General features: G+C 36.0%; 1 protein-coding gene across 1 annotated transcript; it reads right to left on the reverse strand.

Annotated features, from left to right (window-relative positions):
- Nucleotides 1–1,143: 1,143 nt before the first annotated feature.
- Nucleotides 1,144–19,023, reverse strand: LOC115928327. The gene is made up of 2 exons (XM_030995472.1): nucleotides 18,727–19,023; nucleotides 1,144–4,814 (listed from the first exon to the last, which is right to left on the reverse strand). The coding sequence occupies exon 2, from the start codon at nucleotides 4,812–4,814 to the stop codon at nucleotides 3,300–3,302; it is 1,515 nt and encodes a 504-aa protein (XP_030851332.1). The 5' UTR covers nucleotides 18,727–19,023; the 3' UTR covers nucleotides 1,144–3,299.
- Between the last annotated feature and the right edge of the window lie 288 nt (nucleotides 19,024–19,311).

Genomic DNA, 19,311 nt, shown 5'->3' on the forward strand with positions numbered 1-19,311 from the left:
CACAAATGAAATCCTTCCCTTCACCAAAATGAAATATTGTAACATTAATAATCAGCAGCAGATTATATTTTTTTTATATTGATCCAGTGTAACAAGATAACTTCTTTATAATTTGTTACATTTGAAGCAGTAACTACACGAACATCAGAGTAGTGCGTCCATTTGTATTACAATTAGGTAATGGAATCAAAACGTTAAGAGATTACATGTAGTCAAACAATTTGTATAACACAAGAGAATTAATCATAATAAGAATAGTTTGGTAAATATATTGACATGGATATTATTATATATATATATATGCAAATCGAAAGAGGTTTACTACGTAATACAAAAATGAAATCCTACCCTTCACCAAAATGAAATATTGTAACATTAATAATCAGCAGCAGATTATATTTTTTTATATTGATCCAGTGTAACAAGATAACTTCTTTATAATTTGTTACATTTGAAGCAGTAACTACACGAACATCAGAGTAGTGCGTCCATTTGTATTACAATTAGGTAATGGAATCAAAACGTTAAGAGATTACATGTAGTCAAACAATTTGTATAACACAAGAGAATTAATCATAATAAGAATAGTTTGGTAAATATATTGACATGGATATTATTATATATATATATATGCAAATCGAAAGAGGTTTACTACGTAATACAAAAATGAAATCCTACCCTTCACCAAAATGAAATATTGTAACATTAATAATCAGCAGCAGATTATATTTTTTTATATTGATCCAGTGTAACAAGATAACTTCTTTATAATTTGTTACATTTGAAGCAGTAACTACACGAACATCAGAGTAGTGGGTATATTTGTTTTACAATTATGTAATGGAAACAAATCTTTAAGACATTACATGCAGTAAAACAATTTGTATAACACAAGAGAATTAATCATAATAAGAATAGTTTGGTAAATATATTGACATGGATATTATTATATATATATATATGCAAATCGAAAGAGGTTTACTACGTAATACAAAAATGAAATCCTACCCTTCACCCAAATGACATATTGTAACATTAATAATCAACAGCAGATTATAATTTTAAGCCATAAAAACTTAACTTGCTAGTTACATATACAGTTGTAGTTACATATCTCTCAAAGAATTCCTCAAGCAGTTTTTCATAAAGTAATATACATTTCCATGTATTGGAAAAGACGAAACGCAAATTCACAAATGAGCATAAACTGTATACATACATATCATCTGCTTCGTAAGCACTTACGCAAAAGAAATATCAACATCAACTGATTACATAGGATGACAACTTTTGTTTTAAAATGAAAATTCGATGCTATCATAAAATGTATCTCTTTTGCACCAGGAGCTAAACAATCTGTCTATGCATGAACATTGAGATAATGTAAAATGATAGGGGTGCTCAGAAAGTGAAGACAGTGAATAACCGTGGTAGTGCTAATGTGTAAAATATTTCATATTTTTATTAGGTTTATTCATAACTCTATAGGGCATGGAAATATAGCAATCCGGCATAAATCCATTATTCAGTATGACAGAGTCACATTAGTTACAATTTGTAGTATGCACGTAGACCTAAGTAAAAGAAAGCCGTTAACTTCAAACCATTAACAAAACAAAACAAATCAATGGCTAGATATATTATTGCAACGTATATTTCAAAACATTTATTAATCAAATATGTACGATTCCATTTTTTTAAAAAGAGAATAGGGATATTCGCAAATGATCATAACATGTATCAATATATTATTTGCTTCCTAAGTTAATTTAAGTCAGTCAAATTGTGCGCTTTGTATCTGATATCTGATCTTTGTTTCTGATGAATACATGTTGATTTGCCGGACCGCGGCTTTAGAAGAAATTTTAGTCTAAACCTCATTTTGAATAATTGTTAGCAAAAAAGGAAATGTAATGGAACGTGCCGGATACAATATAATAAATCCTCCCTGTACCGATTATATATGCGATAATTTGATATCCATCCACGATTTCCGGTAAATTTCAGTGCGATAAATACAGGTGTATTCATGTCAGCTATCGCCTGAGGTTAGCCTGTGCGAAGTCCTCCTAAGCAGGTACAGTCAGTTCAATGATACAATCTTGCTTCTACAGTAGGCTTGTGGGTGCACCATGTGAGAGAGAGAGGGAGAGAGGATTGAGGAGTCCTGAAAAGGACTCTCGGTAATCTATAGCATCTTGCTTCTATTGGTAAAAAATGATATTGGATCTTCTTCAAACGCTCTTCTTTTTTACACTCAGCGCTGAACATATTGCTTTAAAGATGGCAGGTGGAAGTTAATGTACGAAGGAGTCATCACGAAAAACCATGACATGCCTCTGGAGGTAACAGCCCGTAGGTTAGGGTCTACTAGCAGCTGTTGAAGAGATTTAGCATGGTGCAAAAATAAATTTTAGCGACAAAGAGCACACTGGCGATGGCCCAATGGATGTTTTCTCCATTCCGTCAAGTTGTCAAGTGGCGGTAGTGCGTCCAGCGCTGTATTCAAATACAACTTCACAGCCTCTGATAACCAGGATGAACATATAGCCGTCCGTTTCATCTGGATTTCATATGTTTTACAGCCAGATCTGAATACGTTAAAGGGCAAACGCTAGAAGCAAATTATACATGATATGAGTGTGCAGTGTGCTGTTTTATTCTATCACGTGATTGTATAACTTGGTTTCATAATGGTGCTGGTCCCTCTGCGGAGATTTGTTATAGAGGTGTTTATTCCATTACACTAATAAATTCTTGGGCAGAATGAGTATTCAAAGTAGTCCTTTCTCGTTAGAATTTGTTGGAATGTGTGATTATTTGAGGACAGAAGACCTTTCCACAAGGTGGGATGGGAAATGAAGACCAAAGCCAAGATATTTCATTTCCGTGTTTACTTATCAGCCACTTCGGCCATCTGCTTATATCTCCAGTGTCGTTGACAAAGCTTTGAAAAGACTGAAATCATATGGGAGGAGCCATCGCACAGTCCCGGCAGCAAGAAGAGTACATTAGTAATACATATAGACAGATAGAAGACGGTCTATGACATCTCAAATGTCTCCTTATGACTGAATGAAGATCTCATATTGCACTAGCTACACAGAAGTGAAGTTCAAATATCTGATTGAAGACAGTGCAAAAGTATCCAACAAATCCTGGTATTAAAACCTCTTTCGGGCTAAATGGCGTATTAAACAAACATTATGATTCAAAAGAACTCTTAAAACTGCAGAGGACGAATGTTGTATAAGGCCCACCACCTGATTCTATTGAGTCACGTAAGACATACTGGCCATTTATTCTTCTTTGATTTGCGATCGTTCACAAACAAGTGTTGCAATAACAGAAAGCCCATTGCTGTGATTTTCTCCCACCTTCTTTGCCAATTTGAGTAAATCTTGAAAGAATGGGTACATTCCTTGAGCTAGAACCATGAACGTCCCCAAGCATACTTTATTCCAATCCTCCTCTTCCATGTTCTCTGGTTTGTTGTTGAGCTTCTCTGCATAGGCTTCTTCCATTTTCTTTGGAGACATTCTAGGTCTTTCACTCCGGTCCACATCATACCGTCCAAAAAATTCATAACTATTCATAACCGCATCCTCGCCTTGATCCCATATCATATAGTCGATGCCTTTGCCAGCAAACATCCCTCCAATTCCACCAGCAAGGCCTCCAATTACTGCTCCTACTCCAGCACCAACACCACCAAACCATACTCCTCCAGCCGCACCTGCAGCAGCACCGCCTAGTATACCACCTCCTGCTGCTCCTGCGCCCTCTGCAATACGTTGACGTAGCTCCACACTTGTGATCTTATGCATTTTCCAGTCAACCACGTCCCAAACTACAAAGACACCAAACATTGCAATTCCAGAAGCGGCATTAGCTCGGACAACTGAAGCCCCTGCGTTGGTAATTGTCGGCGTTGTATTCTTGACAACCGTTACTGCAACACCTTTCCCAACACCTGCTCGTAAAGCAGATTTAATACCTGCCTGGAGTACGTCCTCCCCAGAATGCCATGCACCTCCTACAGCCATCACAAATGCAAGGCCTGAGCTAAAAGCTGTATTCATTCTTACACCTGTGATGTTCCTTCCTTTAATTTCCTTAATTATTTTCCCTACAGCTTCTCCACAAGGTTTTGCAAATTGATCTAGGGACACAGTGCTGCTGCCGCTCAATCTTGCCCTTTCAGGAGATGCTATAACTGTGAAAAGGCCTCTTAGCATTGCCCTTTTCGCAGGAGATGAGAGTGATGCTCTTGGTATTCCTTCCGATATCGAGATAAAGGTAATTTTTCGTCTTACCACCTTGTCTTCCAGTCGAGCATGATCTTTCCCGAACAGCTTGCAAAGTGCCTTTTCAAGCCGAGGTTTGTCATTAACGTGGTCCAACTTGGTTAAGCTTTTCAATGTATCACACAGTTCGTCAATCGGCATTGATTGTTCAGGCCTTAATGCTTGATCACCCTGAAGAACGCGAGCTTTACCATCACCTAGAGGCTCAATGGCAAACACATGATCGCCGCCCTCACTTTGAAGGAGGCCCATCAGTATTTCAGTTTTCGGGTCGTTCAACTTACTCGCAACCTCGTTGAGCACGTTCGGATCTATTTTGACATCGTGCTTGGGTGCATAAACGATACTCATACCTTGCATTAACAACTCCAAATAACCAGCCCACTCCACACAGGATTCTGCTTCTTTCTCTATACTGCGTATAATTTCATCAGCGTCCACAGTATTAGATATCTCGTCCAAAGTTGTTATTATTTCAGCTACTTGCGTCGCTCCAAGTGTCGTCATCTGAAAGAAATAAACAAAATGATAGCATTACTATTAGTAGTAGTATTAGAATAGGTATCTATTATAATTAAAATGACAGAGCCCTTTTTAGTTGGCTGCTAACTCCTCCGACACGGCGTTATCAATCTCCTCCAAACTTGGCGAACTAATTAATCTTTGCCTACTCCAACACCTTGAGAAACTTAAATTGTAAAAATTTTAAAAATACTATAAAAATTCGGTAAAATCGGTAAAAAGTGCCATGAAATGGCAATTGGGAAGCATCTCTGGGCATGCATGACCTATTTCTTTCAGACTAGGCGTAATTACACCCAATTTGTGCATTTTGGGCTTGAAAAGTTGAAGTAGGACATTATTTACCTTGAGGATTTGCATATAAGGATGTCAGGGCAATATGAGTTTAGAAGGAAATATCAACAGAGTGCCTATAATATTACTAGGTGCAAATTGGTCAAGAACTTCAATTACTTTAAATTTTTAATTAATATAATATTTCTATTATATCACTCCCGTTAGTGCCCAAGGGCCGGGGCGGGGTCCTAGGTACCCAACCTAATTATGCAAATGAAGCCATGGGCGGATTTACCAAATTTTGTTATCAGGAGAAGCGTAATCAAAAGTCTGACATTTAGTAAAAATTATGTCGAAAAATTCCATTGCGTAACCGAGAAATCGTGAACAACTAAAATGTTGGGTACCCTTGTGCACTTAAGTGTTAAGCACGACTTGATTAACAAATACGACTCTAACTAACTACATTTACTAAATTTTAAATTAAAAAAATTAATTCCAAAACAAGTCTGCCCTCTGAAAGAAAAATAAACATTGTTTTTAGCATTGTGATAATAATAACTGTATGCTAACTTGATAAATACTTGTACTTTGATTGATTGATGGTTTGAATAGTTGACTGATTAAGTACCGTAACTGATCGATTATGTGATTGACGGTTGTTTATTTCTCATCATTACAATATAAGCAATGCCATATTCGCTTTTGCATCAATAACTGGTCACCTTATTATGTTGTCCTTAGCCTTGTTTACGCTGTTATCCTGTACTGTTCTGTCTTGTCATGTATCTACCACATAACAAAAGCTACATATTCAAATCTGAGGTGGGGCCATACTTAAAACTTTCCCGAGTTTAATATTGGCCTATCCCTCATATTTCTTGCCATCTATGCAGTTATGCTCTCCTCAATAATATGTCACATTATGTTAATTTAATTGTTCAGAAAAAACCTATTGATCTAATTGATACGTTATACTCTGTATTATTATTTTCTTGTATGTCATCATATATTGCTTAAATTAACGATATTATTTTATATTAGATAGCTTAGGCAGATACCGAAATGTGATTGGTCCAGAGCTCGTCACGTGATATGATTGTTATATTTTCCCGGCCGGTCACTTCCAAGTGTTATATTAACCAGCTGGTGAAATGAACGAATACCGAGGGTCAATTTTTTTTTTCGATTATTTTTTTTCTCCCCTTAGTCTTTATTTTTTTCCAAATTTTTTTTTTCTCCCAAAAAATACTTTAAGTTATTATTTTTTTTTAATTTAAAGATTTAAAGATTATATAACATTCTTCTGACCTGAAGATTTTCCCTCGTGGCCATATTTTCCCTCAGCGCTGCGCGCTTCGGAAAAATAAAACCACTTGGGAGAATAAAACCCTTCGACGGTCCAAAGAAGGTTATATTTAGGGGCGGCGATTTCTTTTAATGACCGGGGAGGACGAAAAGCGAATTTTTTGTAAAAGGATGTTTTGCGAGGGAGCGTAGCGACTGAGCGAGAATATTTTTGCATTTTTATTAGTCTGAACGCTGCATTCTTAGGCCCTCCAGAGCCTAAAAGTGTGTTGTAGTCATTATTCAGTATTTGATATACATCTTTTTGCACTTTTTCAACTTTACCGGGGGGACGTGGAACAGCAGGGATCGGGAGCATCGTGCCCCCCCCCCCCACCATTTTTTTTGGAAAAAGTATATTAAAGAGAAATAGAAAGAAAGAGAGAAAGACAGAAAGGATAATTAACTGCCAGTGTCACAAAATAATGAGGTATCAAAATATGCTCATTTGACCGTGATTAAATGCCTAAAACCCCTGAGCTTCGGTGGCGGACAAGGTATTAAAATATGTTCATCTGACCGCAGGCGCGTAGCCATTGGGGGGGGGGGGGGCGGGGGCGCACAGTGGGCCAGAATCGCCTCAAAGTGTGCCAAAATTCAAATTGGCGAATGTGAATTTTTATATTTTTTTCATTCGCTTGGGGAAGAAAACAAGAATATTTGTCCACCCATATTTTAATATTTAGCGAGTTTTAAAAGTGTCATATACCCCTGCGAACATGGGAAAATCTATATGTTGATCCAAAAATGATAAAAGAGGCAACTTTACAATGGGTGTTGAGAATTTATGAAGGGAAAGCAATCAACTTGATACTTCCATGCACTTCTTGCCTATTGGTAACCAAAATAGAAAATAAAATGACCAAATTTGTGGAAGCTTCATTTTGGGAAAAATGAGCATTAAATTTCACACAAAAAGGAAAAAATTGCAATTTTTATATAAAAGTAGCATGTTTATTAGGATTCCGGCCGATTCCCGCAGTGATGTTAATCTCAAAATGTCCGCCCAAACCTAAGCTTTCCATGTATGGTATTTCTTTTTGCCAGAATTTGCTACACTGCATGTGCAGGCGCTTTTCCTCCCCACGTTCATCGATTATTATTAGGCATAATCGGTACACATTTGTACTGTTTAGGTTTACGCACAGCCGATTCAACGCTCGTCCGCGTAACCATGGCAACGGTTACGTGAGTGTAAAGCGTATAGCGTAGTGTATATTTCTTTCACACGTTGATGCAATTCGCAATCATATATGGTATCATTCTAGGAGAACTTGGATTGAAATAAACGATGGCGGTATTAAGAAGACAGCTTTTTCATGCTGTGCATTCAGCTGGCTTCATTTCAGACATCAAACTGGCATCCAAAACATCCATTGATGCATTATGTGCATATCATAATGTGGGTAACAAGTCAAACATCCCACAAAAACTTCTCAAGAATTTGTCAAAGACTATTGGACGCTTTCTGTATCGTATGCGAGAGAAATGGAACAAGTGGTCGTTACCAGGAATATTTCATGAAAGAAAACAAGGACTGGCTTAATCAGAAATTGACATTCAATACTGAAGTAGAAACATTTCTTGCACAGCAAAACAGCACAGATACCGGGACAGAAACAGAGCCAACTTCAGACTTGCCAGGCACTTCACAGGGCGCATCCAATGTGGGACGTACAGCTAAGAATTGGGACACCCTCTCAGATCGTTCTAAAAAAAGAAAAGCCTACCACCTTCTAGAAGACAGGGAACCAGAGGAACTTCTATATGCGGCATCTCAAGGCGTGTATAAGGAAAATTCAAGTTTGAAATATGTGTTGAAATTCGCAATGCTAACACCATCAAGACCAGCTAAAATAAGGAAACTGATATCAGAAAAAAAGAAAGAACCATTAAAATTCTCAAGTGAAGAAGCTTTGTCACTTTTAGTTGAAACAGGAATGACAAAACAGGCATACCAAACAACCAGACTTGCTGCAAAAGGTAAAAATGCTGATATTTATCCACCGTATAACGAGATTGGGGAAGCTAAGGGAAAATGTTATCCCAATGACATCTCAGTCACGGAAGACTCTGGGAAAGTACCCCTCCAAAGTCTCTTAGACCACACTGCACTTCGGATAATTCAGGAGCAGAAGGACACTATCACGCAAGTCATTGAAAATTTAGAAGAAGATGAACAGTTCAATTGTGAATTGGTGTACAATGGGGCTTTGACCAGACGGCTCATCAGGCCACAGTAAATACTAAACAGAAGTCTACTGCAGGTACGTGTTTTCTCCTTTCCACCCTACAGAGCTAAATGCGTTTATTCTTTTTTTTATCAGAGAGACCAACATCATCAAAGCTGATTCATGAAACAAATAACAAAAAGGACATATCTTAAGTAAAATAAAAACACATGTTTTCAATGCTCCAACAATTAAACAAGCTTAGGTTTCCATTAATATTTATTTCCTGATAATTATATATATTTCTTATGAGCAATATTATTTTATGTTTTGATAAAATAAATAATCAAAACCTCCAAATGTTGGGATAATATAGATACATTTGGACGTACATGATGTATGAGTATAACATTTTAAGTTTCATTCTGATGAAATTTTAAAGAAATTTTGAATTCATGTTTGCTGTACACGATTATGCATAATAATTTTATTTTTCTACTGCAGGTACTTTGGATGACAGCAGCATATTCTGCACTACTCTAGGTCCGCTGCAATTGAAGTTAAAAGACAGTATTTTTTGGCAAAATCCGGTTTCGTCTTCGTCAAGATTTTGCCGACCCATTCATCTTCAATTCAAGAAAGAAACAACTGAACTCTCTCAGGAAGAGTATAGATCTGTTCAAGATGAAATCAAGAAATTGCAACCTATGAATGTATCTTTGGACAGCTGGCAGCAGATCTAAATAGGAACGACAACATACAGATTAACTATGAATTGCACTTCACCATGGTAGATCAGAAAGTCGTGAAAGCTCTGACAGAAACCAAGTCATCTATGCCGCGATGCTATGTCTGTGGGGCTACTCCCAAACAGTTCAATGGCATAGAGAAACTTCCCTCCGCGTCAAATGAGGAAGCTTATAGCTATGGACTCTCACCTCTACATAAATGGATCAGATGTTTTGAGATGTGTATTCACATTGCTTACAGAATTACGATTAAAAAGTGGCGTGTTTCAACTGAAAATGAAAAAGCTGTCGTCGCTGCTCAGAAGAAGAAAATACACAATCGCTTCAAAGAGGAAATTGGTCTTAAAGTAGATGAACCGAAACAAGGATCGGGAAATACAAACGATGGGAACACTGCACGCAGAGCATTCCAAGAGGAGGAAACCTTTGCTGACATTTGCGGGTTAGATTTAAACTTAGTACATAGGATTCACATGATCTTAGTAGCAATTTCTTGCAAATCCTCTCTAGATCCAGTACGATTTGGAGACTATTGTCGCAGAACAGCAGAAATCTATGTACAACTCTACCCATGGTATAAAATGCCTGTGAGTGTGCATGTACTGCTGCTTCACGGCTCTACCATTCTTGCTTGTTCAGTTCTACCGATCGGGATGATGAGCGAAGAAGCTCAAGAAGCCAGAAACAAGGACAACAAGGTATACAGAAGGAAATTTGCAAGAAAGACATCAAGAGTAGACAATATGAGTGACGTGTTTCACCGTCTTATGGTTACAGGCGATGTTGCCATCAGTCTTTTATCACTTAAAACTCCACAGCCAAGACCCCTGCCACGTGAAGTCCAAGAGATGCTGAAAGACTTTCGGGTCATTCAAGACAATGATTCTCCAGACAGTGACTCGTAATGAGAAGCAGAAGGACCCATACATAGAGATATGGCAAAAACGTTATAAAACGTTCAAGGGTATTTCATATTTTTAAATCATAATCATTTATTTGATTATATTCCAAATCCCTTTGAACATCTTCTGAAATCAATCAATGTCTCATTCTATAAAATCATATGGAAAGGGAAACCCGATACAATAAATAGAAAACAAGTAGTTTTTAAATACGAAAATAGTGGACTAAAAATAGTTGATGCCGGACCGACTTTCATAGAGAGAAATTTAAAAATGCTCCAATTGTGCGTCTTAGGTCCAGAAACCCCAGAAAAGTTCCCCTAGTCAGTGTCATATGAATCTGTCTATGTGTTACAATGCATTTTGGCCTTTTCCAATCAGAAAACTGTATTTTAATGACGTGAGAGAAATTTGAAAATGCTCCACTAGTGTTTCTTAGGTCCAGAAACCCCTTATAACTTCCACTAATCAGTGTTATATGAACCTGCCTATGTGTTATAATGATTATTTGCCTTGCCCAATCAGAAAACAGTATTTTGATGACGTCATAGATATTTGAAAATGCTCCAAATGTGTTTCTTAGGTCAAGAAACCCCTTATAAGTTCCACTAATCAGTGTAATATGAATCTGTCTATGCGTTACAATGAATATTTGCCTTGTCCAATCAGAAAACAGTATTTTAATGACGTCAGAGAAATTTGAAAATGCTCCAATTGTGTTTCTTAGGTCCAGAAACCCCTTATAAGTTCCACTAATCAGTGTAATATGAACCTGTCTATGTGTTACAATGCATATTTGCCTTGTCCAATCAGAATACAGTATTTTGATGACGTCACATGGATTTGAAAATACTCCCATCGAATTCTATGGGTCTGAAAACCCCTTAGTTAATTTAACCAGGAACTTCATTAACCTTCTACAATGAGAAATTAATTTTGGCACACCTTGAGGCGGTGCTGGCCCACTGTGGGGCGGTGGGGGCGGTCCCCCCAAACGCCGCCCAAAAAACCAAAAAAAACACAAAGAAGAGAGGGAAAGGACGTAGGAAGAAAAAGGAGCAGACAAAGGACATTTTTGAAATTCAGCGAGGAATAAGAGTCGAGAACGGTACAACGAATCGTCTTCTTTTTCTTATAATCTAATGAAACGACAAAGCTTCCGATCTTTGCGCAGGTGGGGGAACTGAATTCAGACAAGGATTAAGAGTCGAGAATGGTACAACGGATCGTCTTCTTTCTCTAATAATTTAATGAAACGTCAAAGCTTCCGTGCTTCGCGGAGGGAGGGGGAAACTCGCCCCTCCCTGCACCAACCCCATATTACGTCACTGCTGGTCACGATTACGTACCAATATTTGGATCGAAGTTTTGGCTCGAAGAAATTCAGCGAGGAATAAGAGTCGAGAACGGTACAACGAATCGTCTTCTTTCTCTAATAATTTAATGAAACGTCAAAGCTTCCGTGCTTCGCGGAGGGAGGGGGAAACTCGCCCCTCCCTGCACCAACCCCATATTACGTCACTGCTGGTCACGATTACGTACCAATATTTGGATCGAAGTTTTGGCTCGAAGAAATTCAGCGAGGAATAAGAGTCGAGAACGGTACAACGAATCGTCTTCTTTCTCTAATAATTTAATGAAACGACAAAGCTTCCGATCTTTGCGCAGGTGGGGGGGGGGGGGGGAACTGAATTCAGACGAGGATTAAGAGTCGAGAATGGTACAACGAATCGTCTTCTTTCTCTAATAATTTAATGAAACGTCAAAGCTTCCGCGCTTCGCGGAGGGAGGGGGGGGGGGGGTAATACTAATACTGAATACGGCATCAAATCACCTAAACATAAGAATGCATGGATTTAGTATTGTACATGTATTATTTGCACACGCTCTGGAAGCGTCATAGTGTAGTGGTTCTGACTCTCGTCTTTCAATCATAAGGTCGTGAGTTCGAATCCCACTCCAGGACGTTGATCTCCTTCAGCAAAAATATTATCCACATTGTGCTGCACTCTACCCAGGTGAAGTAAATGGGGACCTGCATGAATTTATTCCTTGAAACGCAGAGCGCGCGCGTGACAGCTGCTCTGCTAAAAAGCGGCCCTTTCGCGAGTAAATAGTAATATTATAAATTGCTATATAATATATCTTTACAAATTTATAGGAAATATATAATATATGGTACAAGCATTTCAATTGATCATGTAGACTCAGAGCCGAGATTCCTTCGCCGGTTGGCAGATTTCCGCCAATTTCAACTTACGATATAATGTTAAAACTGAAAAATCAAATATCGCACATGAACTAGCAAGCTTAGCAGCAATTTCCCTCTCATGAAAACAATGGCCTAGTTTGGAGAAACTTGAAAAATTGTGGAGAGGGGGACGTTATGCCCCCTCCCCTTCATGCGCCATGTTCCTCTGCATGTTTGCAATGTGATAGATTAACATCAATTTAATTAATTCAAAATATGCATAAAATTAATAGATGCGAGACCAAAGTAAAAATAGTTGTTACATTTGTATTAGTATAGTATAGTACAATTAACAGAAGATTAATATAACGAGACTAAAGTAGAATAAGATGTTGAAATTGTTTTTAGTTCATGAAATAATAATAGATAAGTATAGAATTAGTGGACTTAGAAGGAGCCAGGGGCGGATCCAGCCGGCGGCAGGGGAGGGGGCCCAATTCGTGAGAAAATATTTAGCAGCGAAACAGCCGACCGATAATTCGCTCAGTGGGAGGGGGGGGGGGGGAGTGAACACTAATTCGCCCATCGCTCGCTCGCTCGCTCGCTCTCTCTCTCTCTCTCTCTCTCTCTCTCTCTCTCTCTCTCTTTTCCCTCTCTCTTTAGCTCTATATTTGCCTTACATTACCTCTCTTTTTTAGTATGGGATGATGTTTAAACATTACGAGGGGAAATTAGCCTCAAATGAGCTGGGGAACAGAAGGAACAAAGAGAAAACGAGGACAAAGAATATGGAAGTTGCAAATCCATAAACATGTCTATTGATATGGAGCTACTCCTATTGATGAGTTGGTCACGGTGGGTGAAGTTGTTTTGGAACAACTTCACGATTCTTTTGTAAGAATTCGAATTCCCCCTGGTTCCTTTTTTAATGGGAAAGAACACGTTTTCGTTTGGAAATCTAGTACGCAGTAGGTGTATAAATGAAAAAATATATATATTATATTATATGCATTAGTAATCAAATCGTTTATAGTAGGATTGCAACTGCTTTCCTGCTATCATATTTCCTTTGTCGTAGGTTTATGATTAAAAGTAAATTATTATGATCGATGGTAGAGATCTATGAAGCTTGGGTGAAAAACATGTCCTTGTATAATACATTCTAAAGAGGAGAATTTAAATTGAAGTTGTTTCAACTTTTCGCTTGTGTATTGATTTGAGAGATGAAAATGTAGAAGTTAAAGAGAGCGGTATTGGTGTTAATTTGAAGAACTATATATCATCAATTTAACCGTCATAAATATCTTTTTCTAAAAGGATTAAATAAACTCGAACAAACCAATCTTAGATTTGAAAATTAAATAAAATAATACTGCAATATCATACTTCTTCTTTCTTTTTTTTCTCACCAATATACCACACAGGCCTGCCTGAAAAGTACCTACAAAAGGTGAATATGAATCCATTATTGAATGAATTTAGGAATGCGAATATGACTATCATATGTATTTATTTCTCATTCTATTGACTCTATTTCTCCTTAATTATAATAGAAAAACTTTTCTAAGCATACCTTTGGCAGTTCGTCAGCAGTCACGTTAATAACCTATTCACCGACATCATGCGTGTATACATAATTAAAAAAAACGACTTAAAGACTTCCCTGCAGTTTACAAGGCATCCAACGCTTACATTACGTCCATATAGATGGCAAAGAACCTTAAAGTGTAATAGTTGATGGGGTTCTGCCGTTCATTTCCGATTAACTGAAATACATTACGTTGTACAACATTCACGTCCGACCTGTGGGGAAAGTTGAGTAATAGCCATTATCGGCTTGAACAAACTATACTCCCGAATCCTGATGATGTGGTCACAGTGTTTGATGCATCTCATTCAGGTACTAACTTTAGCTTACATTCACACTCTAAACATGTATTCATGTTTCGAAACTATCATGCTCCAAGAATGTTTTCATTTATTTCATTAACATGTACTTCCAGGAGAAGGGGTTGTTTTAGCCGGTGATTTTAACACGGTCTTAAATTGTAAAGAGGATTAAAATGGAGGAATAATCAAAGATGGTAATGATGCTTTTTATTTGCGTAACCAAATCTCTTTAAAAAACTTAATTGATATATATGGAGAGTGAGAAACCCTGAAGCAAGGGAATTTACACATGAACAATCTTATCCAGGGTTTGTACAGTCTCGAAATGACTTCGTACTGTTATCCCAATGCTTGAATGATTTTGCTAAAGATATAGTCATTCTAGGTCGCTTTATGTCAATCCATAATGCGGTGTATTGAAAATTCGAGTTTAAGGCCGCAAAAAGGGCAAAGGCATTTGGAAACTGAATAACTCACTTTTGCAAGATGATGGTTATCAGAAAATGTAATATCTCTTATTAATGACATAGAAGCAAAATTACAATTAAAAAAAGAGAACATATCAGTTTTGGGGGACATTTTCAAACACAAAATAAGACACATGGCAATTAATTATTGTATCAATAAGGCAAGGGTAAGAAGAGGCTTACAGTTTTTCTTACAAGACAGGTTAAATCATTTATCAAGTATTGGAATATTAAATGAAGATCAAGATAACGAATTGTCTCATGTTAGAAGACAATTGTCAAAATATTATGAATATGAAATACACGGTGCACAAATACGGTCCAAAATCAAATGGTATGAAGAAGGTGAGCGAAATAATACATATTTTTTTTGGCTTAGAAAAAAGAAACTTTAAGTAAAAGAATATGTTTAAAGTAAATGTTAATGGAATAATATACAGAAATATGAAAGATTGTAGCTGAAGATGAATATTTTTCTCGTTTGTATTCGGCGACAGGAAAAGAAAATGAAGTGAATGATTATCTTAAAAACATTAAGGTTAATAATGTATTAAATGAGAAACAAAAGAGATACTGTGATTCAGAAATAACACTTACAGAATGTAATGACGCCCTTACTGGGACTTAACAAAGGAAACAGTCCAGGTTCAGATGGTTTGACTTATGAGTTTTACCAATGTTTTTGGAATAATTTGAAACATATTCTGTTAAAGTTATTAAAAACGTCATTGTTAGTAGGAAAGTTACCGATTTCACAAACTAGAGCTGTCATACCCCTTTTACATAAGAAATGCGATCAAGAAAATCTTTCAAATTCGAGGCCGATTAGTCTCCTAAATACTGATTATAAAATATTAGCATCTGTTTTAGCAGGAAGGTTGAAAAAGGTGTTAAATGTTTGTATTGATTCAGATCAAAATGCATATCTTAAAGGACGTTTTATTGGGAATAATATTCGTTTGATCGATGATGTAATATGTTATTTTGAAGAAAAAAAGAGTTCCGGAGCTGTTATCTTTTTGGATCTCGAAAAGGCTTTCGATCAAATAAGTTGAGATTTTCTTTATAAACGTTTAGACAAATTTAATGTTGGTAGTATATTGGATATATAAAAACTCTTTAGACAAATGTTCAAAGTTGTATTGCAAATAATAATTGGCAATCATCTTTTTTTCTCTGCAAAGAGGTTTTCGGCAAGGTTGCCCGGTGTCTGCTCTATTGTTTTTAGTTGTCATCAAAATATTAGCAATTGATATTAAATCAGATGAAGCTTTCACGATGTTCAATTACCGGAATCAGGAGGTATGCCTGGCACTCAAGTGAAAATTAGCTTATTAGCAGATGATACAATAATTTTCGTTGCAATTGAAATTTCTTCAAAAAATGCTATGCGTAAAATAAAAACCTTTTGGTTGTGTAGCAAGACTTACTTTAAATGTATCAAAATCAAAAGGTTTTCATTTTGGTGAATTTAATGTACAACAATATAAAGAAATCACATGGTCTAATCAGTTTGTAAAAACACTCGAAGTTTATTTGAGTAAGAACATGAAACTAGCTCATGAAAAAACATGGACGGAAAAGGTAGAACATATTGAAAACCAAATTAAACAGTGAAAATGTAGAAAATTGACATACTTTTGTAAAATAACTGTATTGAAATCACTTGTATTGTCAAATAGTACTTATATTATGTCAGTTTTTCCAAATATTGATTTTATAAATAAACAAATTGAAAAACCCATTTACAATTTTGTATGGGATGGTTTAGATAGAGTATATAAAGAGAAAAACTATAATCAGGTCAACTGATAAAGGAGGTTTGAATATGCCAGATTTTGTTTTGCAAAGTTTTGCTTTAGAAGTAAATTGGCTCTTTAAGTAAATGGATGATAAAGATCATAATTATCTTGGTCCTAACTTTTTAGTGCTCAAGATGAGTTTCTTAAAAAATGAAGATTTAACAGTTCTAAGTAAAATACCTTTATTTTACCAACAATGTATTTCGGCATCGAAAAAATATCAATGTGTAAATAAATCATGTAATGAGGTCACTGATATTAGAATGCAGCTGTAATGGGGAAACACATATATAAAAGGGAAAACAATTGTGTTTATGGTGGGAACACTGGCTAAAATCTGGAAAAATAATTATTGGAAACATCATATACGCCAAAGGGGATATGGATGTAAATCGGGGCAAAAGAATTACTTGGTATTAAAAATAATCATTTATGTGAGATTAAATTACTTTGGAAGTGCAAACCTCGTGACTGGAAGAGAAAATTAAAATGTGAAACTGTTTTTTGTTCAATTAAAAATACACGTCTTCATTATTTTGAATTGACACCAAAAATATGTCATAATACAGTGCGTCCCAGAAAAAACGAAACAGAGAATTATCGATGCTTTATCATAACTTAATCACAATTACATTTAATAATTGACACATATTTTAAAAGCTTAGATCCTCCTCTTTCATTTGATGCAACTCATATGATGCATATTTTCCGCATGAGTGATTAAAAGCAATTTGAAGAGAGGAAACCAATAAGTCATTTGGCGGGAGCTATTTGAATTTCAAAGAGAAAATCATATTTCTAGAAAGTGCAATTTCTGCCCTTTCATATGACACCTAAACCAGGAAAAATGAGCCAGGACTGACAAAGTTATATTTGTTTAAAGTAATGCTTGCATTTCCAAAATTTGATCAAACGAATTCATTTTCACTGGCTGGCTGCCGTAGCAACAAACAGAGTTTACAAAAGACTTAACCCCATTTCGTTGACGGTCAGCCATGCACAAAGAAGACGAAAGACTTGAGTTACATCAAATGAAACAGGAGGATGTAAGCTTTACAAAATATGTGTAATTTATTAATTGTTATTGCGATTAAGTTATGATAAAACATCGATGAGTCTCGGTTTGGTTTTTTTTGGGGGGGACGCACTGTATATCAGTTACAAAAATACACAAATTATATATAAGGTATTAAATTTATAGAACCTTAAAATCAAAATTTTAAAATTAATTGGAGGAAAACAAATTGGAAAACAATTATCTTGGGCAAATATATGGAAAATGAATTTGACATACGTTAAGGAAAAACGATTAAAACAGTTAAATTTCAAACTACTCCATAAGTTATTAGCACGTGAAGAATATCTATATCGTTTCAAAAGATCTGATCATGATTATTGTTTGAAGTGCAAATGCACACAAAAATTCTCAGAAAAACAAAAGTATTGTTTGATAATGTCAAAATTGAATACAGTGATATAATTGTAGGCAAGCAATGTGATTATATAAATTCAAAATATGTAGTTTTTAAAAATCTATTAATTAATTTAGCTTCTTATATTTTACATACACAACAAAGAAAATGTTATTTTACAAACATATTCGACATATATTTAAAGGAAATATTTTGGAGGGAAAATGTTGAAAAGTTTCCCCTCTGAAAAAAAAAATTGACTATATGTCAAACAAAAAAGTATAATTAATTTAGTGATAAGTATAATTCATGTGTTTTTCTTTGTAATCGATATCATTTTGTGTTTCTTATGTACGTATTATTCAATTAATAAATGATGGATAAAAAAGTATCATGTTACACACTTGTCAGGTCTTTGAAAGTATCATAATACATTTGTCATGGTAGCCCGTACATTTGTTTGAGATATCGCCATTCTTATGAATTTTGGCAAATGAACATTTCCATAGAATTTTTCAAATATATCGAATCATCTAATCTATTATTGGAATGTTATTTCATATCCGAAACACAATGGAATTACGAATTTCACTAAGAAATCTCTGTTTTGTCCGTTCTCCTACTCAATTTTTTTAAAAATGTTATTGTTGTAATCAATATTCTCATGAGATTTTTCAAGTGAAAGCTTACCGTGTGCGTAATTCTGTGCTATGTCCAAAACAACGACGAAACGCGCGAGGCCTTCAGTCTTTCCCCTCAGTGTGGACTGTGCTAACTAAATGAATCCCAGCTACAAAGGATTCACATGTATCTTGTTCAAATTTCAGTCAAAGTAACAGATAACAATTCACTTGAAAAAATTGTTCTTGAACGTGTCACGAAGAAACAAATGACGTTGAAATACTTTTATTTCGCACGTTCAGAAACAGGAGGGTTGGTGTCCATCTAATGGCGAATCCGGTATCGGCACCAGGTCGAAACAGCAGTGCTCGGAAAACACTTGCCCCAGAAATGAATCTCAATACAGATTCCGTGTGCATATATACGTTTATATCCATAATCCGAGCCCAAGATACTACGACTTAGATAAGGAAAGGCATTGGGGGGGCGTAAATCTACTTAGTACAGAAAGGTGGTAATTAAGAGCATGCGTATTATCTCTTTGCGCACCTCACAACGAAAACTCCCACATGAAATGCTTTGTAAAGTCATCGTCATAGCGATGTCATAATATATATTTCAAGACATATTTATTACTTAGTCAGTCGGAAAAAC

Source organism: Strongylocentrotus purpuratus, unplaced genomic scaffold (assembly GCF_000002235.5).
Source record: "Strongylocentrotus purpuratus isolate Spur 01 unplaced genomic scaffold, Spur_5.0 spur5_scaffold_21, whole genome shotgun sequence".
In the NCBI taxonomy this organism is placed as follows: domain Eukaryota; kingdom Metazoa; phylum Echinodermata; class Echinoidea; order Camarodonta; family Strongylocentrotidae; genus Strongylocentrotus; species Strongylocentrotus purpuratus.

Coding starts and splice junctions, on each gene's coding strand:
- LOC115928327 (XM_030995472.1), bottom strand. CDS start 4,814: ATGACGACACTTGGAGCGACGCAAGTAGCTGAAATAATAACAACTTTG.